This window comes from Dipodomys ordii, unplaced genomic scaffold (assembly GCF_000151885.1).
Source record: "Dipodomys ordii isolate 6190 unplaced genomic scaffold, Dord_2.0 Scaffold13, whole genome shotgun sequence".
NCBI classification, from domain to species: Eukaryota; Metazoa; Chordata; class Mammalia; order Rodentia; family Heteromyidae; genus Dipodomys; species Dipodomys ordii.
The window spans coordinates 20,529,188-20,552,511 of NW_012267229.1; the positions used below are offsets into that span (position 1 = coordinate 20,529,188).

Here is a 23,324-nt window from a genome sequence, read left to right on the forward strand (position 1 = left end):
CCTCTGCTGGCTCCTGGGTAAACAGGAATAATAATAGCACTGGCTCTGCCGGCCTTGCAGGGTTGTTGTGGAGATTAAGTGAGCCATGCCCATGAAGCCCTGTGATCATTAACATGCGTCATGGCGTTTAGAGGCTCTGACACCCAGGTATTGTCTTACTCTGTGTTCTTATTTGTACAGATGTGGAGATCAGCAGCTGGAGAAGGAAGCCGGCTGTTCAAGAGTCCAGCAGCAGGTTGGTGGGTGAGCTGAGGCTAGACTACATCCATCTTGGGGATTCCCATCATTCTCTCTTTCCCCGGCTCAGCTGCTGTGACTACACAGAGGTGTTCCCTGTCTGTGGCAGGACAGATCGTAAGCCCAGGCATCTGGTGGTCAGGCTGCCAACGCTCTCCACGGAGGACGTCTTGGTGCAGCGTGGCAGTGCCCATCTCTACCAGCACCAGCCATGAACTACGTGGGACAGCTGGCCGAGACGGTGTTTGGGACTGTGAAGGAGCTGTACCGGGGTCTAAACCCGGCCACACTGAGCGGGGGTATCGACGTGCTGGTGGTAAAGCAGGCTGATGGCTCCTTTAGGTGCTCACCTTTCCACGTGCGCTTCGGCAAGCTGGGAGTCCTGAGGTCAAGAGAGAAGGTGGTGAGTGCAGGGTGGTCACTGTAAGTGGGTTTTTCAAGATAGAGCAGCGACAGTGGCTCACGCCTGTAATCCTAGCTACTCAGGAGGCTGAGATCTGAGGATCACGGTTCAAAGCCAACCTGGGCAGGAACGTCTGTGAGACTCTTGTTTTTGTTGGTTGTGGGGCTTGAACTCTTGGCTTGGGTGCTGTCCCTCAGCTCTTCAGCTCAAGGCTAGCACTCTACCACTTGAGTCACAGCGCCACTTCTAGCTTTTTCTGCTTATGTGGTGCTGAGGAATCGAACCCAGGGCCTTGTGCATGCAAGGCAAGCACTCTACCACTGAGCTACCTTCCCAGCCCCATGTCCATGAGACTCTTATCTCCAATAAACCACCAGAAAACTGAAAGTGGCTCTGTGGCTCAAGTGGTAGAGCGCTCACCTTGAGCTGAAGAGCTCAGGGACAGCACCCAGGCCCAGAGTTCAAGCCCCATGACTGACCAAAACAAAAATAGATAGGGCAGCAATCAAATGGTAATGGTTCACAACTGTCATCCTAGCTACTTGAAATTCGCAGTCAGCCCAGGCAGGAAACTCCATGAGATTCTTTATCTGCACTTAACCAGCAAAAAGCCAGAAGCATAGAGAGACCAGGCCCTGAGTTCAAGCCCTACTACCAGCACACACACACACACACACACACACACACACACACTCCCAAAATGATAAGGCAGCCATGGCAGTCCTAGGAGAGGATTTTGCCTTCCTTAATTGGTGGGGGGGGGGGATAGACAGATTTCTCTTCTTTAGTGTACTCATTAACTGGGAATGGTTTGGGGGTTTGGGTGGTTCTGGAAGGATTTCTGTATGTCCAGGGAAGAAGCACAGTTGGGCATCCACAGATGCTGTGACCACAGGTTCTTGTGGCCATGCTGGGTTCTTGCTAAATTGTGTTATGTCTTCAAGATGATCACTCCACCCATAACCATGGACAGGCTCCATCTCCCTAGTGATGGTGGTATGGTGTGGGAGGGTAAATGGGAACCGTTGGTGATGTCCCCAGGCCAAGTATTTGGGGACTCTCCAAGGTTAGCTTCCTGCCTATAATCTTAGCTACTCAGGAGGCTGAGATCTGAGGCTCATGGTTCAAAGCCAGCTTGCACAGGAAAGTCTGTGATACTCTTATCTCTAGTTAATCACCAAAAAAAAAGCTAGAGGTGGAATGATGGCTCAAGGGTAGAGCATAAATTTTGTGCAAAAAAGCTAAGGGCCAATTCCCAGGCCCTGAGTTCAAGCCCCAGTACTGGTATACAGTAACTAGTTAGAAGCAGCCAGGTCCATGTATGAATAGCGGTAAAGCAGTCCCAGATCCCTCTTCACATTGAGACAACAGTGAACCTTCTAGAACCCTGCTAGAGAAATATATCCTGGAGGAGACAGTGTGCCTCAGAGGATAAGAGTTTGGGACTGTGGACTCTGATGTTTTGGGCTCATAGTTCCTTGCTATGAAACCATTTCCTCATAAATTACTTAATACCCTTCCCAAGCCTCAGTTTCCTCATGTATAAAATGGAAGTAATGATAGGAGCCACAGCTAGAGTGGCTGTGAAGATTAGACTGGACCAATTGCCCAGTGAGTAGTTATTTCTCACCATTGTCCACACAGCCGGCAGCCTGGGGGTCTGGGTTGAAGCCATGCTTTGTGGGTGAGCAAGAGAGAGAAACATGGAAACAGGAAGCCAGCTGTGCTGAGTTTTGGAGAGAGATCGTTCCAGGAAGAGCAGAGATTGGGACAGCAAGGAGTTACAGTTCCCAGTGGTCTGGAGCATGAAATGCAGGGCTAAGGTGCTGCCCACATGACCCTGCCAGCTACCCACATTGCAGGTGGACATCGAGATCAACGGGGAGCCTGTGGACTTACACATGAAGCTGGGGGACAGTGGGGAGGCCTTCTTCGTCCAGGAGCTAGAGAGCGATGAGGTGGGTTACCTTAGCTTGTGCCTGCCCCCACCCCTTCCCTCTGGGTGAATCTTGGGGTTTGTCACTGACCCTGTCCTCCACAGCTCCCTTTGGGCAGAAATCTTGTGCAGAGGCTCAGCTGGCATCTTCATGAGATGCTTGTTGTCAGAGACCAGAGAGAGGAGCCAGCTTGGTCTGACCCACATCCCAGGAAGTTCAGGAAGGACTCTGAAGAGGGGTACCAAGCTGGGTACTGGTGGCTCATGCCTGTCATCCTAGAGACTTAGGAGGCTGAGATCTGAGGTTCACAGTTCAAAGCCAGCCTGGGCAGAAAAGTCTGTGAGCCTTTTATCTACAACTAACGAACAGAAAACCAGAAGTGGAACTGTAGCTCAAAGTGGTAGAGCACTCGCCTTTAGCAAAAGAGCCCAGGGACAGCACCCAGGCCCTGAGTTCAAGCCCCACGAAAGACAAGAGAGAGAGAAGAGGGAGGCACATTGAGCTGTGAGGACACCTTCCTCGAGCAGCTCAGAGAAGACAAATGTGATGAGAAATGGTCAGGACACTGTGAGCATAAGGTCTGGCTTGTTTGGGTTTGCTGTTGACGTGTGCAGTTGGAATGCAGAAAGAGGCAGAGTCTAGCACAAGTCAAGAAAGGAAATTCAACTGCTTGAACTTGTCAAACTTTAATTGAGCTCCTACTATATATTCAGACACTGTGCAGCAGACTCAGACAAGAGTGACCCTTGCCTTCAAAGCAAGTTCCAGACCAATCTGGATGACAAATGATGGAATAACTTGGTCATTGCAGTGAAGGAGTTAGAGCTGTGGTCAGGGCGGGCTTCCTGGAAGAGCTAGTCTCCAGCTGGATCTTTTTTTTTTTTTTTTTGCCAGTCCTGTGGCTTGAACTCAGGGCCTGGGCACTGTCCCTGAGCTTCTTTTGCTCAAGGATAGTACTCTGCTACTTGAGCCACAGTGCCACTTCTGGCCTTTTCTGTTTATGTGGTTCTGAGGAATCAAACCCAGGGCTTCCTGCATGCTGGGCAAGCACTCTACCACTGAGCCACCTTCCCAGCCCTCCAGCTGGGTCTTAGAGGAGAAGAAGGTGCCCACTACAATGTGAGCAAAGGAACTGATGAGAGGCTGAGGCCCATGTTTCTGCCCAATTCCCTGGATGTCTGGCAGCTCCCTAGGGCTGCGTTACCTCTTTCCAGGCTCTCTGTGGCCAGCTGTAGCTGCCATGGCTGGAAGGCCACGATGCCACCATCGCTGTCCATCCTGCACATCTGCTCTGGACCCCAAACTAACCCAGTGCTGGGTCTGGGCCTCAGGCAGGGCTCAGGAGGAGCGGGTGAGAGCCGCCCAGCCCAACCTGAGCCCTCCCTGCGCTGCCCCCGCTCTGTCCCCCAGGAAGACGTGCCTCCTCGCCTCTGTACCTCACCCATCCCATGGGGGGGACTGTCTGGTGGCCCCTCGGACTCTCAGCTTGGCACAGCCAGTGAGCCCGAGGGCCTCGTCCTCACCGGGCGGAGGAAGAGGCGACGCAGGAGGAAACCCAAGCGGAAGGAGGGCACAGTCACCACCGATTCCAGTTCTGAGGAGCTGGAGGCGGGTGCGGAGAGTGAGCTGTCCCCGCTGGAGAAGCCAAAGCCTGAGTCCCTAAGGTGTGTAGACACAAGATGGATGCTGAGGGGGTAGGAGACATCAACCTCGTGTCCAAGTACTGTTTCCTCTGCTGATGCTGTGGGACCCTGGGCAAGGGCCTTGACCTTTCTGGGCTTTAGTTGCTTCACCTCTACCCCCTGATGTCCCAGCTCTCATGCCTGGGGCAGTCTGCTCCATCAGTGAGCATTTTCCTGTGGTTCTTCGGCAGTGACCAGGTGGAAGGGACACCCTCACCGCAGTCCAAAGACATCTACCCCTACTCGGATGGCGAGTGCCCCCCCAAGGCCAGGTAAGCACTCAGGTGGGCTGTGGATCGGTACTCCAGACTCAAGTTGAGTGCTTTCAGTTTACATCTTTCGGATAACTAATGGCTCAGAGAACACATTTTATGTGCTTATTGGCCACTAGCCTTTCTCCTTTGTGAAATGATCAAGTCTTTTGATAATTAAAAAAGAAAATTGGGGGTCAGGTGCCAGTGGCTCACACCTGTCATCCTACCTACTCAGGAGGCTGAGATCTGAGGATCATGGTTCAAAGCCAGCCTGGGCAGGAAAGTCCGTGAAGACTCTTAACTCCAATTAACCACCAGAAACCCTGAAGTGGTACTGTTGCTCAAGTGGTAGAGTGCTTGCCTTGTGCTGAAGAGCACAAAGACAGCGTCCAAGCCCAGAGCTCAAGCCCCATGACCAAAACAAAAACACAAACACAAACAAAACTGGATTGCCTTGTCATTGTTGATTTGTGGGAGTTCTTTATGTATGTATATACTCTTTATAACTTTGCATCTTCAACACGGACATAACATGTGTTGTGCATATTTCCCTCCCAGGCTGGGCTGGGTGGCTGGGAGAGGCAGCTTACCAGGGGAGTCTCTGAGAACTTGTTCTATGCAGCCTCTCCTCAGATGGGTTAATGTCCCCTAAGAGTGACTCGGAGCTGGAGCTAAAGACACCAGAGGCCAGTCCCCTGAGAGCTGAGTCCCACATGCAGTGGGCCTGGGGAAGGCTGCCTAAGGTGAGTTCCTCCATCTTATCCTCCAGTCTCTGTCTTCTGGGGGCTCTCTGCACCCCTCTCCTCCCCACCCCCATAGGTCAAGATTGAACTCAGATCACCTTCCTAAAGGCTTTGTGGGTATGGAGGGCCAGCTGTGCCCCAGCCTACATCTTCCCATATTTGTTTGAAGGTGGCCAAAGCAGAGCGGCTAGAGTCCTTGCTGGTTCCTGACAGTGACGCCAGGGTACCTTCTCCTCCTCCAGAGAGACCCAGCACCTCCTCCTCTGTGGTTGTGGACCCTTTGGGACCCCCAATCCTGCAAACCCAATCTAGTGCTCACCTGCTTCAGCCTGATGTGGAGTCTCATTGGAAGGAGGCTTTGGGAGGCCCCCCGCTCCCTATCCTAGAGAGTGAAGAAACTAGCACTGAGAGCTCCAGAGGGGCTGCCCTCTCTCCTGCCACTAAATCATGGAGTTGGGCCACTCTGGAGGGCCCCATTCCCTCTGGGAAGCCAGAGACCCCCAAGGGGAAAGGTGAGTGATGGCTGGAGGCCCCCTCGTATTGCTTCTCTTGACCTCAGGTTATCCTCTGGGCCAGCTCTGGAACGCCACACGTTTTGAGCACCTGTTGTATGCCAGACACTGTGCTTGGCTCCAGTGCTCATGAGCCTTACAGTCCCATGGGGGAGACAAGTATCACCTCCACTAACAAGAAAGGGCACGATCCAGGAGCAATTGGTTAGAATGGAGATCATTTACATTGCATGATCAGGAAAGGCCTCTCTGGGTGGATGTGGAAAATAAAGATTCATATCTCCAGCTGGGTGCCCGTGGCTCACACCTGTTAATCAGGAGGCTGAGATCTGAAGATTGAGGTTCAAAGCCAGTGCAGGCAGACAAATCTGACTCTTATCTCCAATTAACCAGCCAAGAGCTAGAAGTGGAATTGTGGTTCAAGTGGTAAAGCACCAGCCTTGAATGAAAAAGCTAAACCAGAGCACGAGGCCCTGTCTGGCACCAGGAAGAAAAAAAAAAAAAAGAACCAGATCTCACCAGAGGGGATAGGATACTAGGCATAGAGAACTGAAAAGCAGGAGAAAGGTTTCATCCCAGGGAATGGAGAGCAGCTAATGAATTAAAATCAAAGAAAAAAAAAGTTTCACTTCTCTGTCACTCGAGCCCCATTTTGAGTGGCTCCTGCAGCCACAGAAAATACCTCGTCTGCAGTGGCAGACCTGACATGTTTCTGACATTGCCAAAACGGCTGTCGGGCAACCTTGCCTTCGGGCATCCAAAGGCAAGCAGCCACAAGCTGCTCACACCATTGAACATGTGTTCAGTCTGTGAGTGTCCCCTCCTCCTCCCTCAGGCTCGCTGAAGAGAAGCCAGCACCTGGGCCCCAGTGACATCTACCTGGATGATTTGCCCTCCCTGGACTTTGAAAATGCAGCCCTTTACTTCCCACAGAGGTGCCTGGGCTCTGGGATTGGGGTTCTTAGGGCCTATGGACCACAGTCAAGGGCTTAGGAGGAATTTGTGGTGGGGGTGGGGGAGGTGGGATCTAGGTCAGCCTTCCTTGGATTTATCTCAGAGTGGGCCTCTTTACCTCCAGTGACTGTGGGATGGGGGCCAGGAGGTGGAGTGAGCCCACCAGCCAAAAGCTCCTGGGGAGCCCCAACCTTGAACGTGTGCCAGAATCTCTTCAGGACTCTGTGGACATGATAGCACTGTCCCTCTGTGGTGGCCTGGCTGACAGTCGGGACATCTCTCTGGGTATGTTTAACCATGACCCAAGATGGGGGTCAGAGGAGAGCAGGGAAGACACCCCTTCCCCCTTCAGGAACCAGGAGGAGGCAGGGAAGACTGGTAAGGGTGGGGTTCCAGGAGGTATGAGGCTAGGCTGGGCTCCTCGGCCATTCTGTGACCTGTGGAGCCCACTCCAACCATCAGGGGCTGGGCAGTCCCCCGTCCCCTTGAAGTACATGCTTGATTCTAAAAAGCCTTGACTTATCCTGTAGTTCCGGGGTGGGGTGGGGGGTGGGAGGGGTGGGATCAAGTGCAAGCATCAGAGATAGGGAGGAAACTTGCCAGGTAAAAGAACCAAGGGGAAGGAGGTATGGGGGAGATTATGGGGGAGCCCCAGAGCTCCATGGGAAGCAGTGGATCACATAGGGTATACCAGCCTTACCCCTCACTGTCTGCCTGTGTCCAGAGAAGTTCAACCAGCACATGGTCTCCTATCAGGACCTCACCAAAAACCCTGGGCTCCTGGATGACCCAAATCTCGTGGTGAAAATCAATGAGAAGTGAGTAGCAGTCCGGGGCTGCTGGTGGGCTGAGCAGTCCCCTCTCCACGACCCCATAGCTGCAGCAGCCCTGGCACCCCATTTTGTCTCTCCAGGCACTATAACTGGGCTGTGGCTGCTCCCATAATCCTCTCCCTGCAAGCTTTCCAGAAGAACTTGCCCAAGGTAATGGTTAGAACATTGCTGGGGCCATAGCCTTGGGGTCTGGCGAGCTTGGAAAGGAAGTGGAGGGTAAGCAGTGGTGTGGCCACTGGCCATAAGAGGTATTCTGGGGAAGGAGGCAGAAAGGAACCTGAAGCCCTGTTTGTCCTTGTGTGGGTGTGGACATGGTTGCCCAGCAATAGCTCAGGAACTCAGAACAAAAATCAGAAAAGGGTTGGGTGCCGGTGGCTCACGCCCATAATCCTAGCTACTCAGGAGGCTGAGATCTGAGGATCATGGTTCAAAGCCAGCCTGGCCAGGAAAGTCTGCGAGACTCTTATCTCCAATAAACCACTTGAAAACTAGAAGTGGCGCTGTGGCTCAAGCAGTAGAGTGCTCGCCTTGAGCTGAAGAGTGCAGGGACAGTCCCCAAACACAGAGTTCAAGCCCCATGACTGACAAAAAAAAAAAAAATCAGAAAAGGATGGGAAGGGATGGTAAGGGGAAACAAAGGAGGAGGCAACAATGCTTACTAGGAAATGTACTCTTTAGGGTTGGGAAGGTGGCTCAGTGGTAGAGTGCTTGCCTTGCATGTATGAGGCCCTGGGTTCGATTCCTCAGTACCACATAAGCAGAAAAAGCCAGAAGTGGAGCTTTGGCTCAAGTGGTAGAGCACTAGCCTTGAGCTGAAGAGCTGAGGGACAGCACCCAGGCTCAGAGTTCAATCCTCACAATGGACAAAAAAAAAAAAAGAAAGAAAAAGAAAAAAGAAATGTACTCATTATCTTGCCCATGTAATTGTAACCCCTCTGTACGGTATTTTCACAATAAAAAAAAAAGAATACTTAAAAAAAAGAAAGCTACTGAAATAGTAATGTAATCCCTTTTACATATTTAATATTCTCACTGTTTATCCCCCAGATAAATATTTTTCGGTTTCCCCTTCCTGTCATTAACCACACATAATTATTCTTAGCATTATCCATAAAAACAATCAGAAAAGGGCTAAATAAATATTCCTAAATTGGAACAAATCTTTTTTTAAATTTTTTGGTTGATCCTGGGGCTTGAACTCAGGGCCTGGGCACTGTCACTGAGTTTCTTTTGCTCAAGGCTAGCACTTGAGCACTTGAGCCAGAGTGCTACTTCCATTTTTTGTTGTTGTTGTTGTTTTTATGTGGTATTGAGGAACTAAACCCAGGGCTTCAAGCATGTTAGACAAACACTCTACCACTAAGACACATTCCCAGCCCTGGAACAAATCTTCAACAGGAGGATTTTGAATCTGAAAGAGGAGGTCTGGGAGAGGAGATCCTACTCTTCCCCTTCTCCTATAACTACCCCTCCAGGCTTGGGTGAGGGTGGGTACTAGCCCCATTGGTCAGCACACATTTGTTGAGTACCTATTCTGTGTCAGGCCCACGTTGGGAGCCATCAGGAACCAAATAGAAACTGTCCATACTAGCGAATACTCACCTAGATGAGTATTAAATTCAACCAAGTGCTGGAAAGGAGAGGTCTTAGGGTGCGGTGAGCTATGACAGGGGTCTACTGAGTGGGCATCCATTGGGTAGTCTGGGGGCTGATCGGGACAGGGCAGAGCATGTAATGATGCCCAGTGATGGAAAGGAACTCTTCATTCCCTCCCAACTTCTACCTGGCCTTCCTTCCTTCTCTCAGAGGACTGTGCCCTCTTAGAGTGCCAGCCTATGACTGCCCCTTCTGCCCTCAGAGAGCTGATCAGGGCACCACCCTGACTTGAGTTGTTGTTCTTGCCTTAGGTTTGCTCAAAGCATATTACCAGCCAGATGTTGACAGCTGGTTCTGTCATCTGGCTGTGAGTCAGAGCCTATGGGAAGAAGAGAGTCATCCTTTTACTTGACTCTCTTTACCTTACCCAGACAAACAGACCACTGGAGGCCTCAGAGGGCCTAAAAGGCCTAAAAGCCTGTTCCCTGTGCAAGGGGTCACCTCACTGATCCACTCCTATCTCATATCTTCCTGACTTAGGTTCTCATTCTGCAACTGTCTCCCAGGTGAGCTCCATTTGGGGTTATGTAGCACACATCAGCATTTTTCCTACTAGGTCACGGTGCCCGAATCAGACAGCGATGGGAACATATGGAGAGAGAGAGGCAGTTCATGGGATAGGATCACTGGCCTTCCAAGGTTGCCTGTATGGGTCTTGGAGGTTGGCCTGTATCCTGGGGATGCCACATGGTAGCACGTGTGCGCACATGCGTGCTCTAACAGCAGTGTTGCTCTAGGGTTAGCTGAGACTCTGTGTTTGGGGGCTGGGGGGGCTCCCAAGGTCAAGTAAAGTAGGTTTGTGGTGTGCAGAAAGAACTTCCATGGCTTTCATCTGCCCACAGAGCACCGTGGACAAGCTGGAGAAAGAGAAGATGCCCCGGAAGGGTGGGCGGTGGTGGTTTTCCTGGCGTCGCAGGGACTTCCCAGCAGAGGAGGTGTGTGGTCATGGTCCCAGACCGGGGCCCACACAATGCAGGAGGTGGGGTTCACTGATGGGTGTTCTTCCCACAGCGCAGCGTCCAGAGGGAGAAAATCACAGCCAGAGACCAGCAGGGGTGAGTGGGCTCTGCAGCTGGAGCCTGGGAGGATCTTGCGGGAGGGGAGGGGAGGGGCAACGCCCCCTACTCTTCATGGTTCTTGGTCATTCTGCAAACACTACTTTTTCCTGAGAAATATGCCTGCCCCCCCCCCTCCGTTTCGCAGATTGGAAAACTGAGGCCTATGGACATATTACATGTCCCTCAGCCGGGAAATGACAAAGCTGAAACAGGCACTCAGTATCTTGGCTCAAATGAGGGGCTGCTGTGTTAAGCAGGACAAAGTCTTTCCCCTCCTCTCCCCGCCCCTCCCCTTTCCTCCCCGCCTCTCCCTCCTCTTTCTCCCTCTCCCCTCCTTCTCTGCTCCCTCAGCTTGGCCTCTTCCTTTCTCACTTCTGAAGTGATCCAGCTGCCAGAAGTTGGGTAGAAGGTGACCTAGGATGGGTTGATGCCAAATCAAGGGGGGCTAGAAATAAGCTCCAGGTATTTCAGAAAAAAAAAGCAATTCCAGGGCAGGCCCTGCATCTGGCTGTGAAGGTTCACTGGGGCTGGGCATCCTGGACCTCTACCCTCAGCCCCAGAGAGACGGGGAGGGGGTAGCCTGTGGAGTGACAAGAGTCAGGCTCCAGGCTGCTCATGCCCCAGAGCCAAGGGTCAGTACTTATGTTACATGAAGAGCCTTTGGCTGGGGGAGGTGGCCTAAACAATGATGCTGCTCACAGAGAGAAGACTGAAGTTCTGAGCAGCGATGACGATGCCCCTGACAGCCCTGTGATCCTCGAGGCCCCCTCTCCACCCCTACCCACTCCAGCCTTCATTCCTACCTACAAGAAGTCCCTCCGCCTCTCTTCAGATCAGATTGTAAGTGTGTGTGTGTGTGTGTGTGTGTGTGTGTGTGTGTGTGTGTGTGTAGGAGGTGGGACCGTCTAACTCAGGGACTAACTCAGAGAGCTAACTGTCCCTGAGTTCCTCTGGACCTAGTTGAGACACAGGTCACCAAAGGCGAGCATCCATCCTCTGGGCAGCGTTCCTGATGGCAGAAGTGAGCAGGAGCTCACTTCTCTACCTGCCATCTCATTTCTCTGTGTGATCCTCTAAGTGGAAATAGGTTCTGTTATATCTACCTGCACAAAAAAACGGGCTGGTTCTGGGTTGGCCTTTGTAAACGACACTCAAGGAATCAATGCTGATCACAGCCCCTTAGACTTTGGCAGCCCCAATGCTTTGTGTCATGTGTTCCCTGAGCTCTGTAATGGGTGAAGTCTGTTGTAGCAACATACTTTCTTCCTAAGGAGAGAGAGGAGGTCAGGAGGGTCCAGCCAGATGGGTACAGAGCAACTGTCATCTGTCTGGTGGGGCTCATATCCACTTCAGGGTGAGCCAGGGCATAGATGTCACCATCCTTCTCTATGGACCCCATTCAGAGATAGGTCTCTCTTTATGAGGATGGTGAGCCGGGCAGCCCAGCCCCAGAAAGGGGCTCCCTGTGAAGACCCTACTGGAAGGCAATTCCATTTTTCAATGAGGTATCTCCATGCCAAGAACAGCCCCAGCTTTGGGACTGACTAGAAATCTGAGCAGGGAGTCACAGGCATGGCTTGTCTAATATTCATCTCATAGGGGAGTAAAGGGAGGTCACAGCTTCCAGGCCCAGTGCTATGCGAAGCATCTGACCAGCATCTTCTGTGTGTCTACCAGTCCGTTCAGGAAAGGTCTCTGAGCTTGGAGGAAGAAGAGAACCAGGGGCCTTTGGAGATCAAAGGCCGTGGTTATAGAGGGGGTGGGCAATGCCTGGCGCTAGCAGCACACGATACCTTTTCCTGTCTGGCTCCAGCGGTGCCTGAACCTGCATGAAGGTGCCAATGATGTGGTCTTCAGCGTGACCACTCAGTACCAGGGCACCTGCCGCTGCAAGGCCACCATCTACCTGTGGAAATGGGACGACAAGGTGGTCATCTCTGACATCGATGGCACCATCACCAAGTGAGCCTCAGCTGATCTTATATGGAGAATGCCTCTCTCTGACCTTGGTGGGGGGGAGAGCAGCATGGTCCCTTTCTTTCTGGTGGGCTATCCTGGGGATAGGGGCTGGGCCCCCTTGGGTCACACTTGTGGAACATGAGAGCCGTGCAGGATAGCCGGAGTGACTCTTTCTCCCTGCTCTAGGTCAGACGCACTGGGCCACATTCTGCCCCAGCTGGGGAAAGACTGGACGCACCAGGGCATCACTAGTCTCTACCACAAAATCCACCTGTGAGTGCTGGGCTGGGTCTGGAGCAAGATTTCTAGTTGGAGGGAAGAAGAAAGCAAATGCCTTAGGCCATCCTGACTTGGGGACCAGCAGGGCTCATAAGAGAAGCAGCCTGACAGGTCTGTGGAGCACTGAGGCCTTCTTCCTGTTCCTTAGTGTTCGCATGAGCTGCCCACCTGTTGGCTTTGGCTAGGGGAAGCTGTCCTCCATTCTGGCCCACTGGGCCTAACTATTTTCCCTAAGTCCCTTCTCCTGCAAAGTCCTCTCTCTGGGTTTGAAGGCCAGGGTGGGGAACAGGGAGGAGGTAGGACAGGTCTGACCAAACGCCTGTAATTCTGTACCATCCTGTCCCTGCCGCCCCCAGAAATGGGTACAAGTTTCTGTACTGTTCAGCAAGAGCCATTGGCATGGCCGACCTCACCAAGGGGTACCTGCAGTGGGTGAGCGAGGGTGGCTGCGGCCTCCCCAAGGGCCCCATCCTGCTGTCTCCCAGCAGCCTCTTCTCCGCCCTCCACAGGTAACCGACCTTCACAAGCCCACAAGCCCTTGGGGGTAGGGGGCGGGCACAATGCAGGCCTGGCATTTGTTCACTATGGGTATCAGCTGGGACTAGGCCAGGTGTCATCTGGTGTCATCTGACCTAGCCCCTCTCTCTGGACCCCTTTCCCTATCCATGTCCATGGCTGTCCCAGGGAGGTAATTGAGAAGAAGCCAGAGGTATTCAAAGTTGCCTGTTTGAGTGACATCCAGGAGCTGTTTCTGCCCCACGGAAAACCCTTCTATGCCGCATTTGGGAACAGGCCCAATGTGAGTGTGCTCCTTTCCCATGTTTGCACCCCATCTAGCCTCCCCCCCCCCGCGCCAGCAGCCTGCGTACCACTGCCCTAGTCCTCTTGTCTCCCACAGGATGTCTTTGCCTACCAGCAGGTGGGACTGCCCGAGTCCCGCATCTTCACAGTCAACCCTCGGGGAGAACTCAGCCAGGAACACATAAAGAATCACAAATCCACGTGAGGCCACAAATCCCCCATGCCCTGCCATGTCCCAGCCTCTCCCCAGACTCCCATTTCACCTCCTCCGGTGGGAAGATCCTGAATGGATGCTGAGGTTCCCCACCTGTGGGGATCAACTCTGGCCTGGCGCTCAGGGGGTCAGGACTGCTCCATTCTGCCCACAGGTATGAGCGGCTTGGCGAGGTGGTTGAGCTCCTCTTCCCACCTCTAGCTCGTGGTCCCAGCACAGACCTGGCCAACCCCGAGTTCAGCAACTTCTGCTACTGGCGGGAGCCACTGCCTGCTGTGGACTTTGATGCCTTGGTCTGAGCCTGCCCTGTCTCCTCCTTCCTGGACAGGCCCAGGACTGACTGGGAATCTGGGAGGATTAGGGGGTTGGAAGTCAGGTCCCAGACACCTTTTCTTCCTCCCTAAGCCACAGGCCTCAACATTCCTCTTACCTGTAGCAATTAAATGCCTGTCACCTAGGCCCTTACAGGGGTCTCTCTGTACCCTGGAGCCTTATCTCTATTCCTGCAAAGAGGGAAGCGCCACCGAGTCCTGAAGTCTGGAGGAAGAAGGAAGAGGTATTGGCGGCAGCAGAAGGCAACTGCCCCCACATCTTCCTTTCTGGAAGCCTAGACTGAACCCTCCAAAGCCAGGCTCTTGTATGGCCCTCCCCTTGCCCCCACAGCTGAGCCAGGCATCTGCTTCTCCTTGCTGGTGCCCTGGTATCTCAGGCCCAAGCCTGGACACCCAGTGCACCTTTCACATCAGTGAAGGTGACCAGGGGCCACGTAAAGGCTCAGGGAATATGGCTTGTGCTTGCCTCACCCTCACCCCAGCTTCTGCTGGTCAGGTCAGTGCTGCAGAGTGAGCTTTTTGTTTTGTTTTTGCCAGACCTGGGTCTTGAACTCTGGGCCTGGGCACTGTCCCTGAGCTTCCTTTGCTCGAGGCTAGCACTCTACCACTTGAGCCACAGTACCACTTCCAGCTTTGCTGTGTGTGTGGTACTGAGGAATCGAACCCAGGACTTTATGCATGGTAGCCAAGCACTCTACCTCCAAGCCACATTCCCAGCCCAGAGCTCTTGGCCCAGGCTCTACAGAGTGTAGGGCACCAACTCCAGCAGTCTCCCCTCCCCCACTGCTGTAAGGAAGAAACCACCTTCAGACTGAAAGCTTTAATCCAGAACCTGCTCTCCAACAGTGTTGTGTCACAACACTAAAATGTCCAGAACCCAGAGGGCAGGGCTGTGGGGACCTGAAGACAGCAGGGGTCAGAAGTGGTCAGAAGTGATGCCGAGTGCTTCAGCAGAGTCACGGAGCCTCTGGGAACCATGCAGGCTGGAGGAATCCTTGCGTTTTTCACTTGCCCTTGGATGGTTTTGTACCTGAATTCCTCAGCACTGTGTAAACACCTTGGCAGGACTAGGGTTTTGCAAGGGCATTAACAGCATGCCTGGAACCCTTCTCCTCCAGCTATGGCCACCTTCTCAGGGTCTGGCCGCCTCCTAGCCTTGACATAAATTTAAGCTGCTCTTGGCAGAGAGGTACTGACCTGGGGGGAGGGGAGCAAAAGATTTTTCCCCGTGTGTGTGTGTGTGTGTGTGTGTGTGTGTGTGTATGCATGTGTGCCAGTACTGGAGCTTAAACTCAGGGCTTGGGCGCTTCAGCCACAGCTCCATTTCCAGCTTTTTGCTGGCTAACTGGAGAATCTCATGGACTTTCCTGCCCAGGCTGACTTCAAACTGTGATCCTCAGGTCTCAGCCTCCAGAGTAGCTAGGATTACAAGGTGTAAGCCACCAGTATCCAGCTGGAAGAGGAAACTTTGTTCTTTTGGGAAAAATGAGACAAACAAATAAATCAGGTCAGAGTCTCCAAACAAATTGCCTGGATCCAATTCTTTCCTCTGGGGATATACAGCTGCCTACACCCTCACCATGAGGGAAGATCAAAGGGAATACAGAGAGCACGCTGCTGGGTCTCTGCTTCTGTTCTGTCCTGAAGAATGTGGGGGGGGGGCTGGGAACCTCAGGTAGCCTCTGGTCCTTGGTTCACAAACAGCATCTGTGAAGCTGCCAAGTACGAGAGGGGCTCCATTGAAGATCATCTTCCCACACAAACCTCCTTCTAGTCTTGTAGGGACAGAAGCCAAGGGATAAAGCAACAGATGCCTCCAAGGGTTGCTTTGCCTTGTGGACAGGCAAAGGGAGCTGTGGACTGGCCTCTGTGTGGGCCTGGGCCTGGAGATCTTAACACAGTTATCCATGCGGATGTGTCTCTCAGACAAATAAGTTGCAGACTAGAGAATGTGTGTGTGGTCTCTTTAGTCCAGCCTGGTCTGTAGGCATGGTGGCCTTGTCTTGACCGCTATCCTGAATTGTGCAGCACCGAGGATGGCTCTTGATGGCTGGGACAATCACATAGAGCTCTAGGCTGGCCAGGGGAGGCTGGGAAGTGCTGCCGGGTAAGGCTAGGCTCTAGGTTTAATGTTCCCAGAGTAGGTAGGAAGGATCTGGAGCTCAGATGTTGTCCGATGTGCCTAGTTGGCTCGCCTTGACCTCATGTGCTCAGCTAACTGGGCCCTGCAGTCTAGCAGGTCATCCCGGAGGCGGGCGATGTCCTGTGTGTGCTGGGCTAGTGTGCGATTCAGCTGATCTACGTGGCTCCATAGGCCCTCTCTGGACCCAAGCGGCTCGGTAGGCAAGCTGTCCAGGCTGGTGGCCAGTAAGCCCAGTCTTCTACATGTGCCTTCTACTTGTGCCACCCTCTGGTCAAAGTGGCCCACCGCATGCTGGAGTTCCTGAGCTGTGTTCTGGCAGCGGCTCAGGCCCCCAGCCACATCGGCCACACCTGCCTTGAGCTGCTCCAGCTCCCCTTGCAGGCTCAGGACCTGCCTGTGTCCAGCTCGCAGCCTGGAGCCGTGACTGCTGACCTGCTCCTGGATAGCGTGGACTTCAGCTTCTACCCTGCGTTCTCGCTCATCCAGGGATGTGTTGGCAGCCAAGAAGGCATCTGAGTACTGGCTGACAGAGTCGCTGAGGCCTGTGAGTGACTTGCTCACTGAGTTCAAGTTGACCTTCAGCAGAGTGATCTCGCCTTGGAGTGAGCTGCCAGTACCTTCTGCCAGCTGCCCCTGGACCTCTGCCACAGTGCCATTGAGCTGCTGGAGCAAAGCTGTATGGCTGGCCACTTGGCGTAGAAGGGCCTCACTCCGGCTCTGCCAGGCCTTCACCTCGGTTACAAGGTTGTCCAAAATGGCTGAGGTAGTACTGGGGGTGCACGATGTCTCCAGAGACACCAGGCGTTGCTCTAGCACTGCCAGCTCTGTCTGCACCAGGGGTCGCGCTGGCCTTCCGGCTGGAGCACCATCAGGGCTTAGCTCCCCGGTCAGTGTGGCCAGACGCTCCTCTAGGCTCTGTACACGTTCTTCCAGCATGGCCCCGAAGCCACCCACACCCCAGCCTCCCATCTCCATCCTCAGACAGCAACCTCTAGCTCCATTCTCTGTCCCATTGATGGCATCCAGGCCCTCGAGGAGTCCATTGACACCTCCCTCAAGCATAGCAGCAGAGAGGCGTGAAAGCTCATCCCTAGCCGAAGTGCCTGGGCCTCCTTGGGCCTCAGTGACTGCCTGCAAGTTCCTCTCGAGGCTGTCCACACGGGCACTGATCAAAGCCAGCTGGCTACAGCATCTGGCTCCTCCAGCCACGCTCAGACCCTGCAGCTGAGTACCCAGTTGTGAGAGTTCCTGACGCAAGGCCAACTCCCGGCCATCGAGGCTCTGGTGTAGTCGCTGGCTGGCCGCCTGGCCCTCCTCACACTGCTGCTTCACCTCCTGCACCTGCAGGTCACACGCACTCTGGACACCTTGCAGCTTCTGCTCGAAGCCATCCAGGAGGCTCCCCCAGAGTCGTTGCAGCCGTCTATCCACATACTCCTCCAGCAGTGCCAAGGAGGTCAGAGGGGACGGCGGCGCCTCCCGCAGCTGCTGCAGGTGGGCTTCATGGCCAAGAGCCAGTCCATGCACTTTATCCAGCAGCTGCACCTTGGTCCGAAGCGTGTTGCTCACCTCTGTCACTTTGCTCAGGATCTCACCCAGGGGAGGTGGGAGCGACCCTCCAGCTCCATCTCTGGGATTTGCAAGCCCCTCAGGGATGACCCCAAAGCCCACAGGAGGGGCAGCGGGAGCCCTCGGGCCACCAGTCACCCTACTGGGATCCTCATGGCTGGCCACCAGGCCACCAAGAGTACCATATGCTTGTGCCAGGCGCTGGACATCCCCCTCTAGGCGTTCTAGCCGCTCACCAAACAGCCCTGGGCCTTTCCTTCCTAGGAAAAAGGAGAGACCCCAGAAATATCATCAGCTTGGCTCACACAATGTGTCACACTGCCAGATAGCACAAGAGGCTTTCTATTCAAAACTACCTTCTTGTTGGTCACAGAGGCCTTGGCTCTGAGCCATCAAATAGGAATGCCGGTAGTAGATTATGTGTTATGTCCAATGTGTGTATGTGCATGTGCGTGTGTGCGTGCGTGCATGCATGCCTCTGTGTGTGTGTGTGTGTGTGTGTGTGTGTGTGTGTGTGTGTGTGTACTAGGGCTTGAATGCAGTCTCAGGCTCTCACTTGGCTTTTTCTTTCAAGGTTGGCAGGTACTCTACTGCTTGAGCCACACCTCAACTTCCAGCTTTTGGTTGGTTAATTGGAGATAAGTGTCTTACCAACTTGCCTGCCTCCGCTGGCTGAGAACCTCTATCCTCAGATCTTAGTCTCTTGAGTAGCTAGGCTGTCCACAGGCAGACTCACCATGGGGACTAGGGGCTGCTCTGTTGTAGGGAGGAGGCCTGGGGCCTGGGTCTGGCTGCCCTGAGAGAATCTGGGCTTCCGGCTCCTGCTGGGGTGGAGTGGCCCCATGATCGGTGAGGTGCTCAGGGCAGCCTTCTCCAGCAAGACCAGGGCAGCAACGCCAGACGAGGTCTGTCACTGTCTTGTAGCCAACCTTGTATCTGGGTCTGAGCACTGAGCGGTACCTAGGTAGCAGGAAAAGAGAGCAGGATCTTGAACCTGTGGACAAAGATTCCTGTCCCCTAGTGGGTATTAAGGGCTGCTCTTGGAAGTGTGCATAGAGCCTGGAGATCTTTCCATCTCTACGCCAGTTCCCAGGGGTTTCTTTGCTTTGGAATGGGAGAGGCCTTTTAGGGCCTATGAGCCCAGTGAATGGAGGATGCAGGTGGAAGCCCACCTCTCCTGTATGCCCCTCCTTCTCAGGGTCACTGTCTTCCCTCCAGCTTCCCAGATCCCCTGTGGCATCAACCACTATCTGAATGACTGTCCTCTCCTTCACCAGATTCCGCCACTTCCTTTTAGGCTTGTGCTGCTTTTCTCTTGGGGACCCTCCTGTTGATCTCATGGGCTTTCCTCACCCTGCTTCTGTCTCCAGGGGTGAGTCCCTGTCCCAAGTTCAAAACCTTGGTGGTGGGAGGAGTCTTACCTAGCCTCCTTTCCTGGGGCTCTGGTGGGCTCTTTGAAATCCAAGGAATGGCAGCACCTTGTGGAGTAGGCTCTATTCTCAGCTAGAGGTAAAACAAGGGCTTGGGCTGTGCAAGTGGATAAAATAGGGGTGTACTCACGTGACTGCTGCAGGACACTTGGGCCCCCATCCACACTGCCGGTACTCGGCCTTCACGTAGCTTTCTATTCCCTCCTGTAGGATGCAGGTCACGTTCCTGTGTACCACATAGGCACAGAGGGCCCTACAGGGGAAAATGGTACCTGGATTAGGGGGCCTGAGTCAGGCCCTCTAAGGCCACCTCCCTCTCTCCCCCACTTGTTGCTCCCAGCAGGCCATCAAGACTCACACACCCACGTCTCTTTTGTCTGTTCTCCTTGTTCCTGGAAGCCAGGGCCTCTGCCCGGGGTGGAGTATCTTTGGACTGGGCCCAGTCTGGACTTTTTGTTACTTGTGTCCTTGATCCATGGCCCACTGGGTTAAGTGCTACAAAGAACCAGCAACCTGGTATAGCTGCCCACTCTGCCTGCGTGGATTCTAGAGCAGTTGCTTTGGCACATCTTCCACTCTCCAATTCCTTCACCTGTCCCAAACTCCTTATCTTGGGTTACAAGGCTTCTGATATCTGCCCCCTTCCCCTTGCCCCCCAACGTAGTGGCTCTTCTGAAATCAGCTTTCTCTTTCTTCCTCCCCTGATGCAACCTTCCAGCTCCTGTGAACTACCAGTTCTTTCTGCCGCCTCCTCCAGAAAGCTTGCTGTGGTGTGCTCAGGCCCACTAAAGGTGGCCGTGGGCTGGGCGCTGTCATCCTACAGTACCTCTCAAACGTAATTAGAGTGCAACTTCAGATACGAGCCAATGGGGGTGGATGCCTGCCTGTGGCACAAAAAGAGCTCATGGCACCAGCGCCTCCACCAGATACTCAGGCAGCCACACAGCGTTTCTGGAGCCAGGTTGGCCACAGACGGGTATTAGCGGTCGGGTGCAGGGCTCCACGGACCTACTACTACCTGGCAAGGCCTTGGAGAGAGAGAGAAGGCCTGGGGGGGCGCGGGGGGGGGAAAGAACCCCCACGCGTTCCCAGGGCAGGACAGTCCTTCCTCTCCCTCCACCTGGTCCTCTGCGCTGGAGTTTGCTCACAGCACAGCTGGAAAATGTTACTTTGCTGGAAAGGTTTCCGCGGGCACTGCCAGGATCCCAGACACCGCGCCAGGACCCCTCTGCTGATTTTACTTCGCCAAGTCTCCTGGAGAGTGGGGCGCCCACCAGGACCAGTCCATCCATGGCCCACTCAGCGCCACTACCCGGGCATCCTGGGGACCTCAACGCCTCCCAGCCCCACCCCACCCTCCACACCCCCTCCAGGCATGGTGCGGGCAGGTGGGAGTGGCGCCCCGCCGCGTGGGCCTTAACCCTCCCTCCCTTCCTCCCTCCCTCCCTCCCGCCGCTGCACGGTCCCCGCGCTTACTTGTGCGGCCCCGGGCGCAGCCGCGGGCGCCATCCCGTCGTGTAGAGGCTGTAGCGGGAGGCACTGGGAGGCGCGGGCCGCGCCAGGAGCGGGGTGCCCTTAGCCTGTGCCCCCGAGAGCAGCGCGGCCAAGGCGCACAGCCAGACCTGCAGGCGGCGGCGGCTCATCGTGGTCCCCTGGTCTCCACCTGGCCCCGTGCGATGACCAGCCCCCCCCCAACCCCGCCCCGCTCCTCCTTCGGACCCACTGCGCTGCGCCGCCCCTCCTCCGCCGGCCGGCCCGGGGTCCCGCCGCCCTGGGGCGCCCCCACCCCCGACCCCGGTTCGCTGGGCCGCCGGGCGCCGCCGCGCGGTGCTCGCGGCTGGGGCCGCAGAGGGGAGGCAGGAGGCGGGCTCTGCGCGGATTAGCATAAACTTGGGGCCGCGCCGCTCTCCTCCGCCAGCCCCCTCCTCCGCTGCCAGACCCCCGCCCCACGCCGGCTGCAAGCGAGAGGTTAAGAAGGGAACGGGAGCGCGGGCCAGCAGAGCGCCATCCCCACCCCCCTCCCCAGAACGTCACCCAGACTCGGCGACAGGTCACCTGCGGGTACCAGGCAACAATCAGAGAAGCCAGAGCCCTGAGGTTGTTTGTTTTTTCTTCCCCCAAAGAGCTACCCACTCCATGGCAGGATACCTTGATCTTAGAAACCCATCCCTGCAGGGCAGCATCTAGAGCGGAGAGGACAGTATTTGGACCACCTCTCCAAGCGCCTCTTGGGCGCACTCTCGTTGGGGGGTGTGGGGTGGGGGTGATAACTCTGCAGACTGCTCTTCTCAGCCATCCTCTGCCAACCTTTGGTGACCAGGTCTTTCCTCCGCCTCGGTAACGGGACCCAGGTTGAGTTTCACCAGCACCTCGCCGTCATCCTGGCCCTGGACCTGGTGTAGGACTCAGCCTCTCTTGTCAAAGAAAACGTTTAAAAATCTTTCTCAGCAGGAGCATCATGAAGCCAAGTTTCCTCCTCCATATTTCACTGGTGAAAGTGATTCTCAGAACCAGAAAGTGGACTTCTGTAATTGTCTTTATTCATTATCTTCTCCACTTCCTAACCTGCAAGGGGTGTTTTGATCCACTCCGTCTTCAACAGCCTAGGATTGTACTTCTGCAGGGTGCTGGTGGATCAGTGCCTGTAACCATAGATACCCAGGAGGCTGAGATCGGAAGATAAAGATTTGAAATCCAGACAGGAAAGTCTGGGAGACTCTTATCTCCAGTTAGCCACCATAAAGCTGTAAGGAGAGCTGTGCTTCAAGTGGTAGAGCGCTAGCCTTGAGCAAAAAGGCTAAGGGACAACATTCTGGCCCTGAGTTTGAGCCCCAGTTACTGGCACAAAAACAAGAACCAGGGTAGCATTTTCTCTCTTCCACACAGGTGACTGCAGCTTTCTGTGTCTTCACAAATTGTTGACAAGCCTTTGTAGAAGGCACAGGACATTGGAAGGGGCTTCAACAGCAAGCTCCTATTGTCCACCGCCTGGAGGCTGAAGTCAGAGATGGAGGAGTTACAGCACTGGCTCCTCCCGAGTCTCCTTTCCTGGCTTCAAAGGCAACATCTTCTACTGGAATCCTTTCTTACCTCTTCCAGCTTCTGGCAGGTACTGGCAATCTGACCTCTTGGGCCTGCAGCTGCACCACCGCCATCTCTGCTTTGTCCTCATGCGAGTCTTCTTTCCTCCATCCTCACAACACTTCTCTGGGTCTCTATGTCCTCTTGTCTTTTTGCAGTACTAGGGATTGAACCTAGGGCCTTGCACAAGCCAGGCAAGTGTTCTATCCCTTTGAGCCATGCTCCCCAGCCCTTTAGTTTGTATTTCGTTTTTGAAATAGAGTCTCATTAACTTTGCCCCAGCAGGCCTCAAATTCGAGAATGTGCTGCCTCTTTGGCCCCAGCAGCTGAGATTGTAAGTGATCACCACCTCACCTGGCTTCCTTTCCTCTTCTTCTAAGAACATTAGTCACTGAACTTGAGACTCCATCATAACCTCATCTTAAGTAAATATGTCAGCCTTGCTATTTCCAAATAAGGTTACATTCTGTGACCCTGGTGGACAGTTTAGGAGGAGAGGGGTCCATTCAGCCCACTACAGGGACTTTTGGGGGTGGAGAGAGGATGACCCCATGGCATGCTATAGGCATAGCTCTGCAGGACTTATGCAGAACAGAGGGGCATGGTTGGCCAGGGAGACAGGCCAGAGACAAGAGGCTGTGGTGTTCAGGAAAAAAATATGGAGCATTGTCATTTGGTGGCAAGCTGTGACTTCCCAATCTGCTTCTAATAACCCACTATTGGCGCTAGCTTGAATAGGTTAGGCAACTAAATGATGCCAATGACAAGGCTGTATCCTTCCCTTCCCCCACAATCCACCAAATGTTCTGTTACATTGTCTCACCTTTAACAGAGGTGTTATTCACTCATGATACTCATTACACATGCTCTTGACCTACAGCCGCTGCCTTTCTGCTTTTCAGAAAGCAAGAGACATCTGAGGAGAAATACTCAGAGCCCAACCCCAGGCTGGGTTCTGACTGCTTGGCAGCCCCACCCAGCTGGTTCTGAGAGAAAACTCCCCTACCCCATAAGCTGTGATCTTTTTCCAAGGGGTCCCACCCCTTCCTTTTACTCCCTTCCCCAGCCCCAGATGTGGGGCCCACAACTCACAGGAAGGAGGCTGGACCCTGTTTGAACTTGAGAATGCCTAAGTAATGGGGCTGAAAGGACAGCTGGACCCCACTTCCCTTTCCCCCAGGTGGCTGACATCAAATCAGGCTTCTTTAATTGGAACAGTTTGGGGAGTCAGGGTCTGGGCCCCATCC

At 54.1% G+C, this 23,324-nt stretch overlaps 2 protein-coding genes across 2 annotated transcripts; one reads left to right on the forward strand and one right to left on the reverse strand.

Annotated features, from left to right (window-relative positions):
- Window positions 1-448: 448 nt before the first annotated feature.
- On the forward strand, window positions 449-14,406 carry Lpin3 (lipin 3). Its single transcript, XM_013010781.1, has 19 exons — window positions 449-640; window positions 2,503-2,598; window positions 3,988-4,241; window positions 4,451-4,531; window positions 5,136-5,256; window positions 5,426-5,768; window positions 6,604-6,703; window positions 6,847-7,007; window positions 7,447-7,540; window positions 7,636-7,705; window positions 10,054-10,146; window positions 10,223-10,266; window positions 10,971-11,109; window positions 12,083-12,231; window positions 12,415-12,501; window positions 12,864-13,016; window positions 13,192-13,306; window positions 13,406-13,509; window positions 13,677-14,406. Exons 1-19 carry the CDS (start codon window positions 449-451, stop codon window positions 13,819-13,821), a joined length of 2,541 nt encoding a protein of 846 aa, XP_012866235.1. The 3' UTR covers window positions 13,822-14,406.
- A 1,630-nt stretch (window positions 14,407-16,036) lies between these two features.
- Window positions 16,037-20,639, reverse strand: Emilin3 (elastin microfibril interfacer 3). Its single transcript, XM_013010844.1, has 4 exons — window positions 20,473-20,639; window positions 19,127-19,249; window positions 18,303-18,526; window positions 16,037-17,826 (listed from the first exon to the last, which is right to left on the reverse strand). The coding sequence occupies exons 1-4, from the start codon at window positions 20,637-20,639 to the stop codon at window positions 16,037-16,039; spliced, it is 2,304 nt and encodes a 767-aa protein (XP_012866298.1).
- Between the last annotated feature and the right edge of the window lie 2,685 nt (window positions 20,640-23,324).